The 17,239-nt window shown below is 46.3% G+C and overlaps 1 protein-coding gene across 1 annotated transcript in view; it reads left to right on the top strand.

The window, feature by feature from the left end:
• LGMN (legumain) overlaps nt 1–17,239 on the top strand; it is a 43,929-nt gene that overhangs the window by 11,481 nt on the left and 15,209 nt on the right. The window contains exons 2-3 of the mRNA XM_010384503.2: nt 2,180–2,346; nt 17,034–17,131. Of these exons, the coding sequence (XP_010382805.1) occupies nt 2,209–2,346; nt 17,034–17,131 (236 nt within the window). The 5' untranslated portion in view covers nt 2,180–2,208. The remainder of the gene's footprint in view (nt 1–2,179; nt 2,347–17,033; nt 17,132–17,239) is intronic.

Here is a 17,239-nt window from a genome sequence, read left to right as displayed (position 1 = left end):
TTTCTTCAGTTTAGAAGTGGATCACCCTTCATCTGGGTGCATCTTCCGTGAAGACACAGGCTTTGTTCTGTCCCCATTGAGTTTTCAGCACCCAGCACCTTGTCTGGCAAAGTAGGTGTTGCAGAGACTGGCTGAGTGGTGAGTGAATGAATGAATGAGCACCACCAGCCCTGCTTGTGGCATTGGGACAGAAGTCAGCCTCACACATCTCCTGCTGTGAGTCCCCACATCTCAGTGACTGTGTATTTTTCTTATCGCACAGCCATAGGCTTGGTGCTGTTTTCCATTTGTACTTTAACAAGGTATTTAAGGTTTTGGCATTGAGGTATAAAACAGTGCATGTACTTCAATGATAATGAAGTATTTTTTTTTTTTGTTTTTTGAGACGGAGTCTCGCTCTGTTGCCCAGACTGGAGTGTAGTGTTGTGATCTTGGCTCACTGCAACCTTCACCTCCCGGATTCAAGTGATTCTCCTGTCTCAGCCTCCTGAGTAGCTGGGATTACAGGCTCTTGCCACCACACCTGGCTAATTTGCGTACTTTTAGTAGAGACAGGGTTTCGCCATGTTGGCCAGGCTGGTCTCGGACTCCTGACCTCAAGTGGTCCGTCCGCCTCTGCTTTCCTAAGTGCGGGGATTGCAGGTGTGAGCCACCACGCCTGGCCTCAGTAATAATGAAGTCTTGAGATGCAGAGCCATACAACAGAAAGAGTGCCGGACCAGCCGTTCAGAAGGCATGGTCCTAGCTCTGGCCAGCGACGACAGTCCATGGCTATTAGGCAGCTCATTGCTCTCAGACCTCAACCTCTCCTTTCTGTAAAACAAGGATGAAAATGTTTGCCCTGTATGTTGTACAGAGCGTATGTCCATGCTCTGTAAGTGTGATGCAAAAACAACATGAATTAATGTTTGACTATAGCTCATCCAGATAATTTACATTATAAACTTAAATTGCCCATCAATGTTTTCATTAAACCTGCACTGAATTTTTAGAAACTTTATTGTTTCTAAAAGGAGACAAAAATGAGGAAGAAAATCACCCTTGATCCTGCCTACTACCCAGCAATAGTGTTAAAATTTTATGTCTGTCTTCCATATTTTTCTGTGCAGTTTATTTTATTTTTAAAATTTATTTTTTCTGATAAAACTTTTATTTGTATTTTTAGTTTTGAGACAGAGTCTCACTCTGTCACCTAGGCTGGAGTGCAGAGGCCTGATCTGGCTCACTACAACCTCCACCTCCTGAGTTCAGGCGATTCTCCTGCCTCAGCCACCCTAGTAGCTGAGACTACAAGTGTGTGCCACCATGCCCAGCTAATTTTGAATTTTTAGTAGAGCTAGAGTTTTACTATGTTGACCGGTCTGGTCTTGAACTCCTGACCTCAGGTAATACGCTGGCCTCCCAAAATGCTAGGATTACAGGCGTGAGCCACTGCACCCGGCCTGCACAGTTTATTTTACATGTATATTCTTTTCTTACAAACACTTCATAGTATGTGGTAGATATTCTTTCCAATAGTGAATGTTGTGGATGAATTTTATCAACTGTATTTTGAGTTATGTCAAAAACTTTAAAAAGTGCCCAGAGACCTTTCTGGATATTCTTTGGTTTTATATGCATGACTTGGGCTTGTAGTGAAGATCAGGAGGTATGGACAGCCCCTTCTCCACTCACAGGGTGGAGAAATAGAGCAAAAATAGAAACCCTCCTGATCTTCATTGTTATCCTCAACATACTCTGTCTGGTGGTTAAATGGCCTTATCTTTTTGACCCATTTACTATGATATTTTCTTAGGGGCTGACAATGTTTATCTGGTTTTTTTTTTTTTTTTTTTTTTTGAGACAGAGTCTCACTCTGTCACCCAGGCTGGAGTATGGTTGCATGGTCTAGCTTACTGCAGTCTCCGTCTCCGTCTCCTGGGTTCAAGTGATTCTCCTTCCTCAGCCTCCCAAGTAGCTGGGATTACAGGCACGTGCTACCATGCCCAGCTAATTTTTGTATTTTTAGTAGAGACAGGGTCTCGCCATGTTGGCCAAGCTGGTCTCGAACTCCTGACCTCAAATGATCCACCTGCCTCTGCCTCCCAAAGTGCTGGAATTACAGGGGTGAACCACCGCCCCCGGCCAATGTTTATCTGTTCTTGTTGCTTTGTACTTGACTCTGTGTTTCCCTTCTCAGGTTTCTGCAGTTGAACTCCAAGGTGCAGAATGGTTTGGAAAGTAGCTGTATTTCTCAGTGTAACCCTGGGCATTGGTGCTGTTCCCATAGATGATCCTGAAGATGGAGGCAAGCACTGGGTAGTGATCGTGGCGGGTTCAAATGGCTGGTATAATTATAGGCACCAGGTAAGAAAATGACTAACCTATTTTGTTTTTTTAGGACACTGGCATTCTGAAAACAATTCCAGACATTGTTAATATTAAACAGAAAAGACTTGAAAAGCCATTGACAGACCTGTTAGGCTGACTATAACATAGGTGTGTTGGAGAGGATGTGGGGAAATCAGAACCCTCATATGTTGCTAGGACGATCATAAGATGGTGTAGCCATTTTGGAAAACAGTTTGGCAGTTCCTCAGAAGTTTCCATAGGGCCACCTTAGTCCGATGCAAGGTCTCTGAACCTTGGCACTGTTGATAGTTGGGGACCAGGTCGTTTTTGGTTGTTGGGGGCTGTCTTGTGCATTTGAGGTTTAGCGGCGTCCGTGACACCCGTTAGATGATGGCAGCATCGCCTGCTCCACTGTAATAACCCAGAATGTCTCCAGACATTGCCCAGTTTCCCCAGGGAGCCAGATCACCCAGGTTGAGACCTACGTAGTTCAACATCTTCATTTTAGAGATAAGGAAACTGAGGCCTAGAGAGTAGAGGTGACTTGCTCAAGGTCACATGGCAAGTGGGGACCAGACAGGACTGAGGCCAGAACTCTGGTGAAAGGACCCCCAGGCCTCTTTGCCCTGCTGCTCTCTCTTCACACCCTCCTCCCCCATCTTCCCTGGATTTCCCCACATCAGCCTAGCAGAAGGTAGAGAGAAAAAGAAAAGAATCCACATCTGAGTGTCCATGAAAAGTCCAGCCTCCCCTGTGGGATGTAAACTGGTACAACCACTTTGGGAAAGAGTCTGGCTGTTCCTCAGAAAGTTAAACATCAAGTTGAACATATGACCCAGCAATTCCACTCCTAAGCATGTCCTTAAGAGAGATGAAAACGTGTCTATACAGAAACATGTACATGACTGTTCATAGCAGTATTTTTCATAAGAACCAAAAGGTGGAAACAACCCGGATGTCCATCAAAGGCTGAATGGAGAAACACAGTATCTATTCATTAAGAAGATATTATTTGACCATAAGAAAGAAAGAAGTACTCACACGTGCTTCAACGTGGGTGAACCTTACAAACATGCTGGGGAGCTAGTCACAAAGACCACATATGTTATGATTCCATTTAAACGAAAGTCCAACTTTGGAAAAATCTGTAGAGATAGAAAGTAGGTCAGTAGTTGCCAAGGGCTGGGTGGAGAGACTGGGGAGTGACTTCCGACAGACATGGGGTCTCTCTTTGCAGGAATGAGAATGCTCTGGGAGTAGCGGTGATGAGTACACAACTTGGTGAACATACTAGAAACCACTGAATTGTCTGTTTTAGAAGACTGACTTTTATGGTGCATGAACTCTATCTCAATACAGCTGTTACTTTTTTTTTTTTTTTTTTTTTGAGACGGAGTCTCGCTCTGCCGCCCGGGCTGGAGTGCAGTGGCCGGATCTCAGCTCACTGCAAGCTCCGCCTCCCGGGTTCACGCCATTCTCCTGCCTCAGCCTCCCGAGTAGCTGGGACTACAGGCGCCCGCCACCACGCCCGGCTAGTTTTTTGTATTTTTTTAGTAGAGACGGGGTTTCACCGTGTTAGCCAGGATGGTCTCGATCTCCTGACCTCGTGATCCGCCCGTCTCGGCCTCCCAAAGTGCTGGGATTACAGGCTTGAGCCACCGCGCCTGGCCTAGCTGTTACTTTTTATAAAAAGTCATTTAATCTTGTCAGTCTCAGAAACAAATGCTTAGACTTGCAGTATCTATAGGTTGAGCTCTCTTCTAAGTACACTTTACACAAAGTCCTTTAAGCCCTGCAGTGGGGTTATATGCCGTTGGTCTAGTTCTTACTCCCTCTCTACGAATGATTGGACTGAGGCATAGGCAAGGTCAGCAGTTTGCCCAATGCGGTACAGCTCACAAGTGGTGGGGCCAGTTTTCAAACCCAGGCCAACTGGCTCTAGAGCAGCCCTGTCTGGTAGGAGAGCCATGGTAAATTTTCTAGTAGCCACATTTAGAAGGTGAAATTAATTTTAATAAATTCTTTTGTTTTTTTTCTAAATTTGAGAGTCTTGCTCTGTTGCCCAGGCTGCAATGCAGTGGCACAACATGGGCTCACTGCAGCTTCCACCTCCTTAGTTCAAGCTATTCTCCTGCCTCAGCTTCCCGAGTAGCTGGTATTACAGGCACCCACCACCACATCCAGCTAATTTTTGTATTTTTAGCAGAGACGGGGTTTCACCACATTGACCAGGCTGATCTTGAACTCCTGACCTCAGGTGATCTGCCCACCTTGGCCTCCCAGAGTACTGGCATTACAGGCGTGAGCCACCACACCCAGTCTTAATAACTTCTTTAAACCAATATTTCCAAACCATTATCATTTCAATATGTAATCAATATAAAAAATTATTAATAAGATACCAGCCAGCATGCTTATAGTCCCAGCTACTCTGGAGGCTGAAGTGGGAGGATTGCTTGAGCCCAGGAGTTGAAGGCTGCCATGAGCTATTATCGCACCTGTGCATAGCCACAGCACTGCACAGCCACAGCACTGCAGCTTGAGACCTTGTTTAAAAAAAAAAAAAAAAGATAATGAGATATCATACATTCTTTGATTTTGTACTGTCATTGAAATCCAGTCTGTATTTACAGTCACTGAATGAATGAATAACTCATTTCTCGAATCGTTTTTGTATGTTAGCCAAATAGGAAATTTGGCTTGATTAAAAAGTTGTTGTGGCAAATGATCCCTTCTCCTTTTAATACTTAACCACAGACCTGAGCCATGTAAAGAGGAGCAGCCTGCACACACAGCTGTTCAGCCTTCAGTTTTCTTCCCCCCTCTAACCTCAAGTTGGAAAGATTAGCTGTTAAATACAGATCGCAGAGAGTTAACATGATTACTCATCACCCACCCTGATTTTTATACAACCAGCTTTTAAGAAAATGTATTATTAAACATTATTGAGTAGAGGTTATCCAATTACCCTTTGCTCCCGGAAACCTTTTTTTTTTTAGGGTTGCTAGTTTCCCTGAGTAAATACTAAATATCAAAATAGAGCGAAGGGAAACCAGGCCAAATAAGTGGCCCAAACTGAAATATTCATCTGCGAGTAAGAGTGGGTGATGGCTTTACGGCCGGTGGAGGTGAAACTTGTGCTGATTCACCCCTGCCTCAGCCCGCCTCCCCAAGGGGCTGCTTCTGCCCTCAGCCAGCTGCCATTTGCCTTCTTGACTTTGGAGGCTTATCATTAAAAGAGTATTCGAAAGAATGGTCTCCATAGAACCTAGGCAGATTTTAAACCTACGTTTTCATAGAGGTTTACATTTTCCTTGGATTAATACAACATTCATCTACAAGTCTCTTGTTTCGGGAAGAGTGGCAGACCAGGCACAAATAAACCATTGCTAAGTGCTCTCTATGCGTTATGCTTGTTAATTAAACCTTGTTTTGTCTCAACCAAATGGGATTTCTCAGTTTTCCATTTTGGGCTGGGATTCAGTGTTTAAGGGAGTGGGGGCGTAGTCTGAGGTGATGTTGGCAGGACATTCTGCATCCAGTGTCCTGAGCATGGGGTGAGTAAGGAGGACCCCTTCGGAAGTCGTGGAATCAGAGCGGAGTCTGGGGTGATCAGGAAGAGCTGAAGGAGTGAGGTGGGGTGTTGGGGGGATTGCATGGATAACGGGGAGAAGGGAGCAGCCAAGCATGAGTTCCAGAGAGGTGTGAGAGTGTGGCCGGCCTGGGATGGAGTGGGGACAGAGGCAGACCTGGGAGAGGGGCCAGCAAGATTGGCCAGGATGGGCAGAGGGGCGCAGGCACCTGGGAAATGTGGCACAATCCCAGAACGAGCCAAAAAAAAGAGAAAAGCTGAGCAGATGGAAGTGGCCCAGGAGCAGAACTGACTGGAAATGGTACCTAGCTCATTCCTGCTGAGCACGTGTGAGTCAAGTGCTATTCAGGGTGCTGGCGATGCAAGTCACCCCACCGGCTCTGTAGTGCTGACATTCTGGTGGAAGAAGGCTGCCCTTGACTAAGCGCTTCCTGTGTGCAGGGCTCAGTTCCAAGCCCTTGGCATGTGTTATCTCAATCCTCAGACAACCCAAGAGGATAGGTCCTATTAGCTCTCCATTGTAAGATGGGGGGTGGGGCTAAGGCACAGAAAGGCTGGGTTACTTACCTAAGGTCACACAGCTGGTAAGGGATGGAGCTGAGATTTGAACCCAGGCAGTCCGTGCTCCACAGCCCATGCTCATAATCACTACTCTAGTCATGTGGCATGGGTATCTTGGCATTACTTTATCTTTTATTTTAAAATAGTTTCCTTTTTTGTATTAATAATTTAACACATTAAGGTTTATTATAGAAAACTTACACAGCCAAAGGAAGCAGGTCATTTGTAATTAGTCACGCGCCGTATAACAAGTTCGTTCACTGATGGACCGCATACACGACAATGGTCCCATAAAGTATAGTGGTGTATTTTTACTGTACTTTTCCTATGTTTAGATACACAAATACTTGCCATTGTGTTCCATTTGTCTGCAGTATTCATGACAGTAACATGCCGTACAGGTTGATAGCCTAGTATTACCACCTGAGGATTATAGCAAACGTTACCACCCCAGCTCCACCTGTCAGGTCATCGAAGCCATTAGATTCGAATAGGAGCGTGAAGCCTATTGTGAACTGCGTATATGAGGAATCTAGGTTGCGTACTCGTTGTGAGAATCTAATGCCTAATGATCTAAGGTGGAACAGTTTCATCCTGAAGCCATTGCCCCTCACCCGTGTGTGTGCAAAAATTGTCTTCCACGAAACCAGTCCCTGGTGCCGAAAAGGTTGTGGACTGCTGGGCTAGACCATCTAGGGTTGTATAAATTCACTCTATGATGTTCACAAAATGACAGAAATCACCTTGTGAAGCATCTCTCGGAATGCATCTCTGTCTTTAAGCAATCACAACTGCTACTCAGAGTGTGTTGCTGGCATTGCATTCTGGACATGGCAAGCACAGCAAAATTTTTCTGAGCATTCAAACAGACTTGACGTATTGGTCCGTTGAGTTTAATGTTTTTCACTTGAGGCCCATGGTTTGCAAGGAGCTTAGGGGAGGATTGTGGAATGGGGAGTCAGGGCCCTCTGGTCAGGAGCCCCCAGGCTTTTAGGGTAGGTGCCAAATACCTGAACTCGAGGCTGAGAACGAGCAGTTTCTACAGAGCTCCAGTTGCTGGGTTTGGGTCCAGAAGTAGAGGAGGTCCGTCAGGAGAGGGATGGGAATGCAGCTTCTTGGAGGAGAGGCTTGACATGGGTTTGAAGGGTGATGGGATTTCCACAGAAGCTCTTTCCTCGTGGAGGGAAGAGCATCAGCTGGCAGTGGGAATATAAAATCACAGTGAGGGGCATGGCCAGCACATCAGGTGCCTTCAAGTGCCTGTACCAGAGCCCTCCCTGGTGGTTTGAATCAGGCGTGTGGAGACTCCAGGGTTGGCTAATTAAGCAGTTTAGCCTCATTATCTCAAACCCAGGTCCATTTATTTTCTTTCTTTCCTTCCTTCCGTCCTTCCTTCCGTCCTTCCTTCCGTCCTTCCTTCCTTCCTTCCTTCCTTCCTTCCTTCCTTCCTTCCTTCCTTCCTTCCTTCCTTCCTTCCTTCCTTCCTTCCTTCCTTCCTTCCCTCCCTCCCTCCCTCCCTCCCTCCCTCCCTCCCTCCCTCCCTCCTTCCTTCCTTCCTTTTTTGAGGCAGAGTCTTGTTCTGTCACTCAGGCTGGAGTGCAGTGGTGTGATCTCGGCTCATTGCACCATCCACCTCCTGGGTTCAAGCGATTCCACTGCGTCAGCCTCCTGAGTAGCTGGGATTATAGGCTCCTGCCACCATGCCTGGCTAATTTTTGTATTTTTAGTAGAGATGGGTTTTGCCGTGTTGCCCAGGCTGGTCTTGAACTCCTGGCCTCAAGTGATCCACCCACCTCGGCCTCCCAAAGTGCTGGGATTACAGGTGTGAGCCACTGTGCCTGGCCCCTTTTCATCTTTCTACTCTGTCATCATGGTTGTGAGAACTGTCCTCAAATACACTCTCCTCATAGTCATGAAATGGCTGCAGCAGCTCCAGGTGTCACATCCAAACAAACTCTCAAAGAACAAAAAGAGGCCATCTGTGTGTCTTGTCTGTTTGGCTTGCTCTTTATCAGAATGCACATCTTTTCCTGGGGCCATGGGTGGACTTTGTCCCATGTCTGCCTGGCCAGAATTGCATCACATGCTCATGTTCAAGTCAGTCAGTCCCTGGGGAGGGGAAATGGATTTCCAGTTCACACTCGGGGAAGCTCCTGACCACTTGGAGCTGGGTAGGTCATCTGAGCAAAGCCAGGGCCCTGGTGGAAAGGAAGGTGGCCACAGGGCATGAAAGGACAGCGCATGGGCCAGGTAGATGGGGAGGAGAGAGCGAGGGAGAAGGAGACCAGCAAGGCAGGGTGAGGGCATGGTGAGGCATGTTAGGAGGAGAAGGCCCAGGCATGAGCTCCCCCTTTCTTTCCCTTTGAGAGAACCTCTCCACTCAGAACTAGATAAAGGGTTGGACAGGTGCCATGTCACCAATGACAGGAGCAGGGAGCTCCTCACTCTGTGTGCTCCTGGCAAGCCCCTTCCCCACCCCCACACATTCAGAACCTCACCGTTGCTATCTGGCTCAAGACTGGAGCCTCCAAACTTTTTTCTATAATGGGCCAGATAGTAAATATTTGAGGTTTTGTGGGCCAAGGGGCAAAAATCGAGGCTGGCGGGGCCAAAGGTAGACTGGGCAGACTGCAGCGATGGGGGTGAAAGGGAGTGGCCAGGGAGTGCAGGAAGGAGGTGGTGGTGACTCACAGTCTGTTCTTCTGACAAGCTATTTGTTTATTTATTTAAAATTTTTTTTTTTTTTGAAATGGAGCGTTGCTCTTGTTGCCCAGTCTAGAGTGCAATGGCGTGATCTCAGGCTCACTGCAGTCTCTGCCTCCTGGGTTCAAGCGATTCTCCTGCCTCAGCCTCCCAAATAGCTGGGATTACAAGCACCTGCCACCACACCCAGCTAATTTTTATATTTTTAGTAGAGACAGGGTTTCACCATGTTGGCCAGACTGGTCTTGAACTCCTGACCTCAGGTGATCCACCTGCCTCAGCCTCCCAAAGTGCTGGGATTACAAGTGTGAGCCACCGCGCCTGGCCAGACGAGCTCACAACTTATGGTGTTTGGAGGTTAATCCATGTTGTTGCACAGTATCACTTTTATGTTTAAAAAAAGAAATCCGCGGCAGGGCGTGGTGGCTCACGCCTGTAATTTCATCACTTTGGGAGACTGACCAGGTGGATCACCTGAGGTCAGGAGTTTGAGACCAGCCTGGCCAACATGGTGAAACCCTGTCTCTACCAAAATACAAAAATTAGCCAGGCATGGTGGCAGGCACCTGTAATCCCAGCTACTCGGGAGGCTGAGGCAGGAGAATTGCTTGAACCTGGTAGGCGGAAGTTGCAGTGAGCCGAGTTCGTGCCACTGCACTCCAGCCTGGGTGACAGAACGAGACTCTGTCTCCAAAAAAATAAAAACAAAAGAAGAAATCCGCTTTTATTTTTATTTTTTCACCAACAGGGTCTTATTCTGTCACTTAGGCTGGAGCTCAGTGGTGTTATCATAGCTCATTGCAGCCTCGAACTTCTGGGCTCCAGGGATCCTCCTAAGTAGCTGGGACCACAGGTGCGCCACCATGCCCAACTAGTTAAAAATATTTTTTTTTAGAGATGAAGTCTTGCTATGTTTCCCAGGCTGGTCTCGAACTCCTGGGCTCAAGTGATCCTCTTTCCTCGGCCTCCCAAAGTGCTCAGATTACAGGCCACTGTGTCTGGCCTGAAATCTGCTTTTAAAGAGGACATGGTGGGAAGGGATTAGGAAGGAGGATGGAGGGGATTGTGCAGGGGAATGCCTAGCGTGTGGGATGTGGGCATGGGCCCATTCGTGCAGCAGGGCCATCCTTGTAAATGCCAGAGGCAGTACAGGACCTTGGAAAGAATGTGGCTCTGGATTTGTTCAGACCTCAGGTGTCATTCCTTCCCTCCAGTTACGTGCCGTATAAGTTTGAACAAACTACATTGTCAGATTCTTTCTGTGGGGTTGGCAGTGGGGTCAGCGAGGCACCTTGCAAAACCCCAGCCTGGTGCCTCACCTCAGCACTGCTCAGCTGTGTGTCAGGAAGTGATCATATATGTACACTTGACAGGTGAGCAGAGCTGGCTGGAGAGCAGATCCTTTACAGCAACTGTGACACGCGGCTTGCCAATGTATTTAGACCTTGTTTGACTTGTCTTTGTTTAGCTGACAGCTGGCCAAGCTGGAGGCAGTGCAAGCAGAGTGGGGACAGTGATCCTCTCGGCAAATCACGGGAGGCATTAGGAAGACCAGCGGAATTCCCAGCACAAGTTATGAAACCAGCCAAGACACAATCTCTGTTCGTCATTCCGGAGGGCTCTGTGCTCCTTAGAAGTCTTGCTCAATGCCCACCTCTCGAATATGACCTTTTATGACTTTTCTGGGCTTAAGCAGGGAAAATACAGTATAGGTCACATGGGTTTAGGGGAAGTAATACAAGTAGTAATGCCATTTTCACATTGTTTGAGTTGAACCCCACTTGTATCTCTTTTGAGTGCTAGTAAATATTTGACTTAATTGAAGAACCTGCTGAGTTAACAAAGGTAGAGGCAACCAAGTGCCCCCAAGGCTCAGAAGAGAGTCATAGCCTGATGAGGCAGCAATGAGGGTGGAAGATGGGGCACGAGGCACCGTTGGGGTCAGCCATGGCCCTTCCTGAGCTTGTCCCCGTCTGTAAGATGGGGATGAAAGCACCTACCTCTCAAGAGTGCTGGGGGTCCCAAACAGTGCAGGAGCAACAACACAAGGCACTCTGAACTTGCTCCTGCAGAAAATATATAACTTTATTGAGGCTGAGTTTAAGACATATCATCTTAATTCATCCACTGAGTTTAATTTATGTAACTCAGTGATTTTTTAGTAAATTTACCAAGTTGTGCAAACATCACTATAGGTCAGTTTGATATTTCCATCATCCCAGTATGATCCTTTGGGCAGGCTGGGCGGTGGCTCACACCTATAATCCCAGCACTTTGGGAGGCCAAGGCAGATGGATCATTTGAGGCCAGGAGTTCGAGACCAGCCTGGCCAACATGGTGAAACCCAATTTTTACTAAAAATACAAAAATTAGCTGGGCGTGGTGGCACACGCCTGTAATCCCAGCTACTTGGGAGGCTGAGGTTCAAGAATTGCTTGAACCCTGGAGGCAGAGGCTGCAGTGAGCCATGATCACACCACTGCACTCCAGCCTGGGCAACAGAGCAAGACTGACTCAAAAAAAAAAAAATCCTTTGGGCATATTTGCACTTCCCACTTCTAGCCCCAGGCAACTACTAATCATCTACTTTCTAGCTGTATAGATTTGTTTATTCTGAACATTTCCTATCAATGGAGCTAAACAGTGTATGGTCTTTTGTGTCTGGCTTCTCCTAGTCTCATGTTTTTGAAGTTTGTTCACGTTGTAGCATGCATCAGTGCTCCACTCCCTTTTATTCGCAAATAGTATTCCATTGTATGGATAGACCACGTTTTGCCTGCCCATTTACCAGTTGATGGACATTTGGGTTGTTTCCAATTTTTGGTTATTATGAACAATGCTGCCAAGAACATTTGCGTGCAAATCTTTGTGTGAATACATTTTTTTGTTTCTCTTGAGTAGGTACTTAAGAGTTGGAATTGCAGGCCGGGTGTGGTGGCTCACACCTGTAATCCTAGCACTTTGGGAGGCCAAGGCGGGTGGGTCACGAGGTCAGGAGTTTGAGACCAGCCTGACCAACATGGTGAAACCCCATCTCTACTAAAAATATAAAAATTAGCTGGGTGTGGTGGTAAACACCTGTAATCCCAGCTACTCAGGAGGCTGAGGCAGTAGAATCGCTTGCACCCGGGAGGCGGAGGTTGCAGTGAGCTAAGATCGCACCACTGCACTCCAGCCTGGGCGACAGAGCAAGACTCCGTCTCAAAAAAAATAAGAGTTGGAATTGTTGGGTCACATGGTAAATTTATGTTTGACACTTCGAGAAACTGTAAAGCTCGTTTCCAGAATCATGGCTCCACGTTACATTCCCATAGATGTATGGATGCTCTTGGTTCCTCAGTTCTCGACAACGCTTGTTATTGTCTGTCTGTGAAGTGGTAGCTCAGTGTGGTTTTAATTTGCATTTCCTAATAACGGGTGATGTTGGACATCTTTTCATTTGCTGACTAACCATTTGTATATCTTCTTAGGTGAAATGTTTATTGAAATCTTTTGCCCGTTTTTGGCTCTGTGGTATAGGAGTTCTTTGGGAGTTTCAGTGTAAGCCCTTTGTCAGATATATGTTTTGCAAATATTTTCTCATAGTCTGTTGCTTGTCTTTTTATTTTCTTAATAATGTCTTTGGAAGCACTGAAGGTTTTAATTTTGCTGAGCCAATTTATCAAGGTTTTTTTTTTGTTTTTTGTTTTTTTTGAGACAGAGTCTTGCTCTGTTGCCCAGGCTGGAGTGCAGTGGTGTAATCTTGGGTCACTGCAACCTCTGCCTCCTGGGTTCAAGTGATTTCTCCTGCCTCAGCCTCCTGAGTAGCTGGGATTACAGGCATGCACCACCACGCCTGGCTAATTTCTTTGTATTTTTAGTAGAGGCGGGGTTTTACCATATTGGCCAGGCTGGTCTCAAACTCCTGACCTCAAGTGATCCCAAAGTGCTGGGATCCTTGGCCTCACAAAGTGCTAGAATTACGGGTGTGAGCCACTGCACCCAGCCTGATTTGATTTTTTAAAACTAAAGCAGGCAAATAATGTCTGTATAACATGTGTACAACTTAAAGAATAATAAAATGAATACCTGTGTACCTTGCATCTTGCTAAAAAAAATAGAATTGTACTAGTACCTTGTCCCCTGTCTGATGGACTCCCCCTTCCTTCCCTTCAGAGACCAAGCTTCTCAATTTTTTGTCATTCATTCCTTTGCTTTATAGTTTTGCTGTATGTCTGTTTAACTGTAAACAGCATAATGTTTACATTAGCCTGTTTTGACCTTTATATAAATGTAATCTATGACTTGTTCTTTCTATGACTTTTTTTCATTATGTTCCCAAGAGTTGTCTATTTTGAAAACTGGGTTGTACTTATTTGCGTATTTTTTAAAGTTTTTATAGATTCAGGGGCTCCATGGATATATTGCGTAGTGGTGGGGTTTGTGCTTCTTGGGTACCCATCATCTGAGTAGTGGCTTGTAGTCCGTTCATTTTCAGGTATTCCATTTATGTGAACCTATGACAATGTATTTTTCCAGCTCTCAATCATTGGAGTTATTTCTTGGCTTTTGCTGTTAAACTGATGCTCTGAACATTTTCTGGTTATCTGTGGGAGATAGAGTTTTGCTAGGCTATATGGCTAGGAGTAGAATTGCTGGGTTGGAGGGTGTGTGGTTGAACCTCATTGATAATGTCAAGATGTCTTCCAGAGAGAGTGGAGTGCCAGTTACACTCTACTTCCACCATAGCTGTACTAGTTTACTGTCACTGCTTAAACAGATTGCCACAGACTTCATGGTTTGAAACAACACAAATTTATTATCTTACAGTTCTGGAGGTAAGAAATGTGAAACGGCTGCCACTGGGTTAAATCACAGTGTTGCCTGGGCTGTGTTCCTTGGTGACTCTAGTGGAGGCTCCACTTTCTTGTCTTTTCCAGCTTTTAGACGCTGCCTGCAGTTATTGGCTTCTGGCCCCTTCTTCCATCCTCAGTGCCAACAAGGGTCAGTTGAATCTTTCTTACACTGCATTACTCGGACACTGACTCCTGCCTCTGTCTCCACATACAAAAGCCTTTGTGATTACATTAGGCCCACTGAAGGCTGGGCACAGTGACTTGCACCTGTAATCCTAGCACTCTCTATCCAAGGCAGGTGGATCGCTTGAGCCCAGGAGTTCAAGACCAGCCAAAGCAACGTAGCCAGACCCTGTCTCTACAAAACATTTTAGAAATTAGCCAGGTGCAGTGGTGTATGCCTGTAGTCTCAGCTACCTGGGAGGCTGAGGTGGGAGGCCCAGGAGGTGGAGGCTGCAGTGAGCTGAGATTGCACCTGTGCACTCCCGCCTGGGAGACAGTAAGACCCTGTCTCAAAAAAAAGAAAACAAAAAAATAAACAAAAATGACATTGGGGCACTAGAATAATCCGGGACAACCTCCCTATTTTAAGACCAGCTGATTGGCAACCTGAAATCCATCTGCTATCTTAATAACCTTTTGCTCTGTAATGTAACGTAGTCACAGGCTCCTGGGATTAGGATGTGGACAGCCTTGGGAGCTGTTATTCTGCCTACCACAATTAGTGTTTGAAGGTCACTAATCCACAGAAATGGGGACTTAAATATCTAACAATCTGTGTGCGTGTGTGTGTATATAATATTTAGTGACTATTTTAAAATGATCTGTGTTTGCTGTGGGCCTCTATAATTTTAATGATTTCTCTCTTGTCCCTGTATGAAGCAGGATCAAGTTCTGGGGACATGGGGATCTTTCTTTTTTTTTTGAGACTGAGTTTCACTTTTGTTGTCCAGGCTGGAGTGCAATGGTGCGATCTTGGCTCACTGCAACCTCCGTCTCCTGGGTTCAGGCGGTTCTCCTGCCTCAGCCTCCCGAGTAGCTAGGATTAAGGCATGTGTCACCACGCCCAGCTAATTTTGTATTTTTAGTAGAGATGAGATTTCACCATGTTGGTCAGTCTGGTCTCAAACTCTAGACCTCAGGTGATCTGCCCGCCTCAGCCTCCCAAAGTGCTGGGATTACAGGCGTGAGCCATTGTGCCTGGCCAGAACACCTGGGATCTTTCACTTGAGCACTGTGTGACTTGGGCAGGTCACCTCACCTCCAGAGGCTGCTTTTTCCTTATCCATAATAAAATGGGGATCATTACCTTTATCACAAAGGGTTGCTATGAGAATTAAACGAGATAATGCCTACAAAGTCTTAGCACAGTGCTGGACAAATAGAAGTCAATAAAAATGTATTAGTTTCCTATTTATTCAGTCATCCATTCATCTAATTGCTCTTGAGTGCCAGGTCCTAGACTCATCCATTCAGCCTTCAAAAACTGTATACCAAGCACCCATCTTTGTCATGAAATAAATCCATTTGGTTGGGACAGCCACAGGCAAAGTGCCAGTCTGAATGTTCGATGAGCTTTAGTTTTATTGCTATGCTCAGTGTTGTTTCGAGTGTGCTGTGTGCACATCCAGTCTCTCAGGCTGTCTTCCTTGGGGAGGCAAATTGCTGGGCACGCGCCTCTCCTTATGCTTACTTACATCTTTGTTCTAGGAGTGACAGCATTAAATGTAAGCAGACAGGCAACATTATTCCTTTCTGTCTTCTGATGATTTCCAAGGCATGAAGTGGTAGTATGTTTCACCTGAGATAAGGATGCAAGTCTGTCTTCACCCTTGCGTGGACAGGGAGTTGCATTAGGAACATTTTTCTCATATTCCTAATATTGTCTTCCTTTGTATTCTTGTTGTTTTTTAAAACTTAAGAGCAATTTCTCAATTCCTGAGTTGGACTTTTGAGTGTTCAATCAGTTCTCTAAACAGTGACTTTGGCACACAAAGTACTTGAATCAGAAGAATCCTGTGGGAAATAGAACTAGCTCTGTTGATCATTCTGAGTCATTCTGTTTCTGAGACTAAAATCCGTGCTTTCCAGAGACTGTTGTATAGTCTGAAAAATAAAAACAAGTTACTTAGGACTTGCAGAGGTCCTTCTTACCTACAGATGTGGTGGCAGTAGTGGTGGTGGTGGCAGTGGTGGCGGAGGTGTTGGTGGCAGTGGTGATGGTGGCAGTGGTAGTGGTGGTGGTGGTAATGGTGGTGGCGGTGGCAGTGATAGTGGTGTTGGTGGTGGTGGCAGTGGTGATGGTGGCAGTGGTAGTGGTGGTGGTGGTGGTGGCAGTGATGATGGTGGCAGTGGTAGTGGTGGTGGTAGTGGTGGTGGCAGTGATGGTGGTGGTGGCAGTGGTGGCGGTGGTGATGGTGATAGTTGTGGTAGTGGTGGTGTTGGTGGTGGTGGTGGCGGCATTGGTGGCGGTGGTAGTGGTGATGGTGGTGTTGGTGGTGGCAGTGATAGTGGTGGTGGTGATGGTGGTGGTACGGTGGCAGTGGTGGTGGTGGCGGTGAAGGTGGCAGTGGTAGTGGTGGTGGTGGTGGCAGTGGTGGTGGTGTTGGTGGCAGTGGCGATGGTGGTGGTGGTGGTGGTATTAGTGGTGGCAGCATTGGTGGTGGCGGTGGTGGTGATGGTGATGGTGATGGTGGTGGTGCCAGTGGTGCTGGTGGTGGTGTTGGTGATGGTGGTGGGGTGTGTGTGTGCACGTGTGCTCACATGTGCATGTGTACGTAGCCCATGTGTGCACTAGTTTCCTGCTGAATAATACTTTGGATGGATGGGGGATCTTTTTAAAGTGAGATAAAAAATATCAATATATGTGTTTGAAAATAGTAACTTAAATGCCTGACTGATAGGGGATGATTCACGGTAAGTCTTCTGGGAGACAGAACACATCACTCCTTCGAACTCCAAACCTAGCCTCCTGGGCAAAATCTAAAACTTAACCAAATCATTTCTCCCAGGCAGATGCGTGCCATGCCTACCAGATCATTCACCGGAATGGGATTCCCGACGAGCAGATTGTTGTGATGATGTATGATGACATTGCTTACTCTGAAGAGTAAGTGGGGGAATGCTTGGAACTTGATGGTGAAGGACTTCAGGGTATTTAAAAAAAGGTCACATAGACTCACAGGAATCCTAGTGGGCCTAATGTTAGAATATATAA

The sequence above is a fragment of the Rhinopithecus roxellana genome, chromosome 5 (assembly GCF_007565055.1).
Source record: "Rhinopithecus roxellana isolate Shanxi Qingling chromosome 5, ASM756505v1, whole genome shotgun sequence".
In the NCBI taxonomy this organism is placed as follows: Eukaryota; Metazoa; Chordata; class Mammalia; order Primates; family Cercopithecidae; genus Rhinopithecus; species Rhinopithecus roxellana.
The sequence above is the reverse complement of the archived record's forward strand: the minus strand, read 5'-3'. Positions and strand labels throughout refer to the sequence as shown.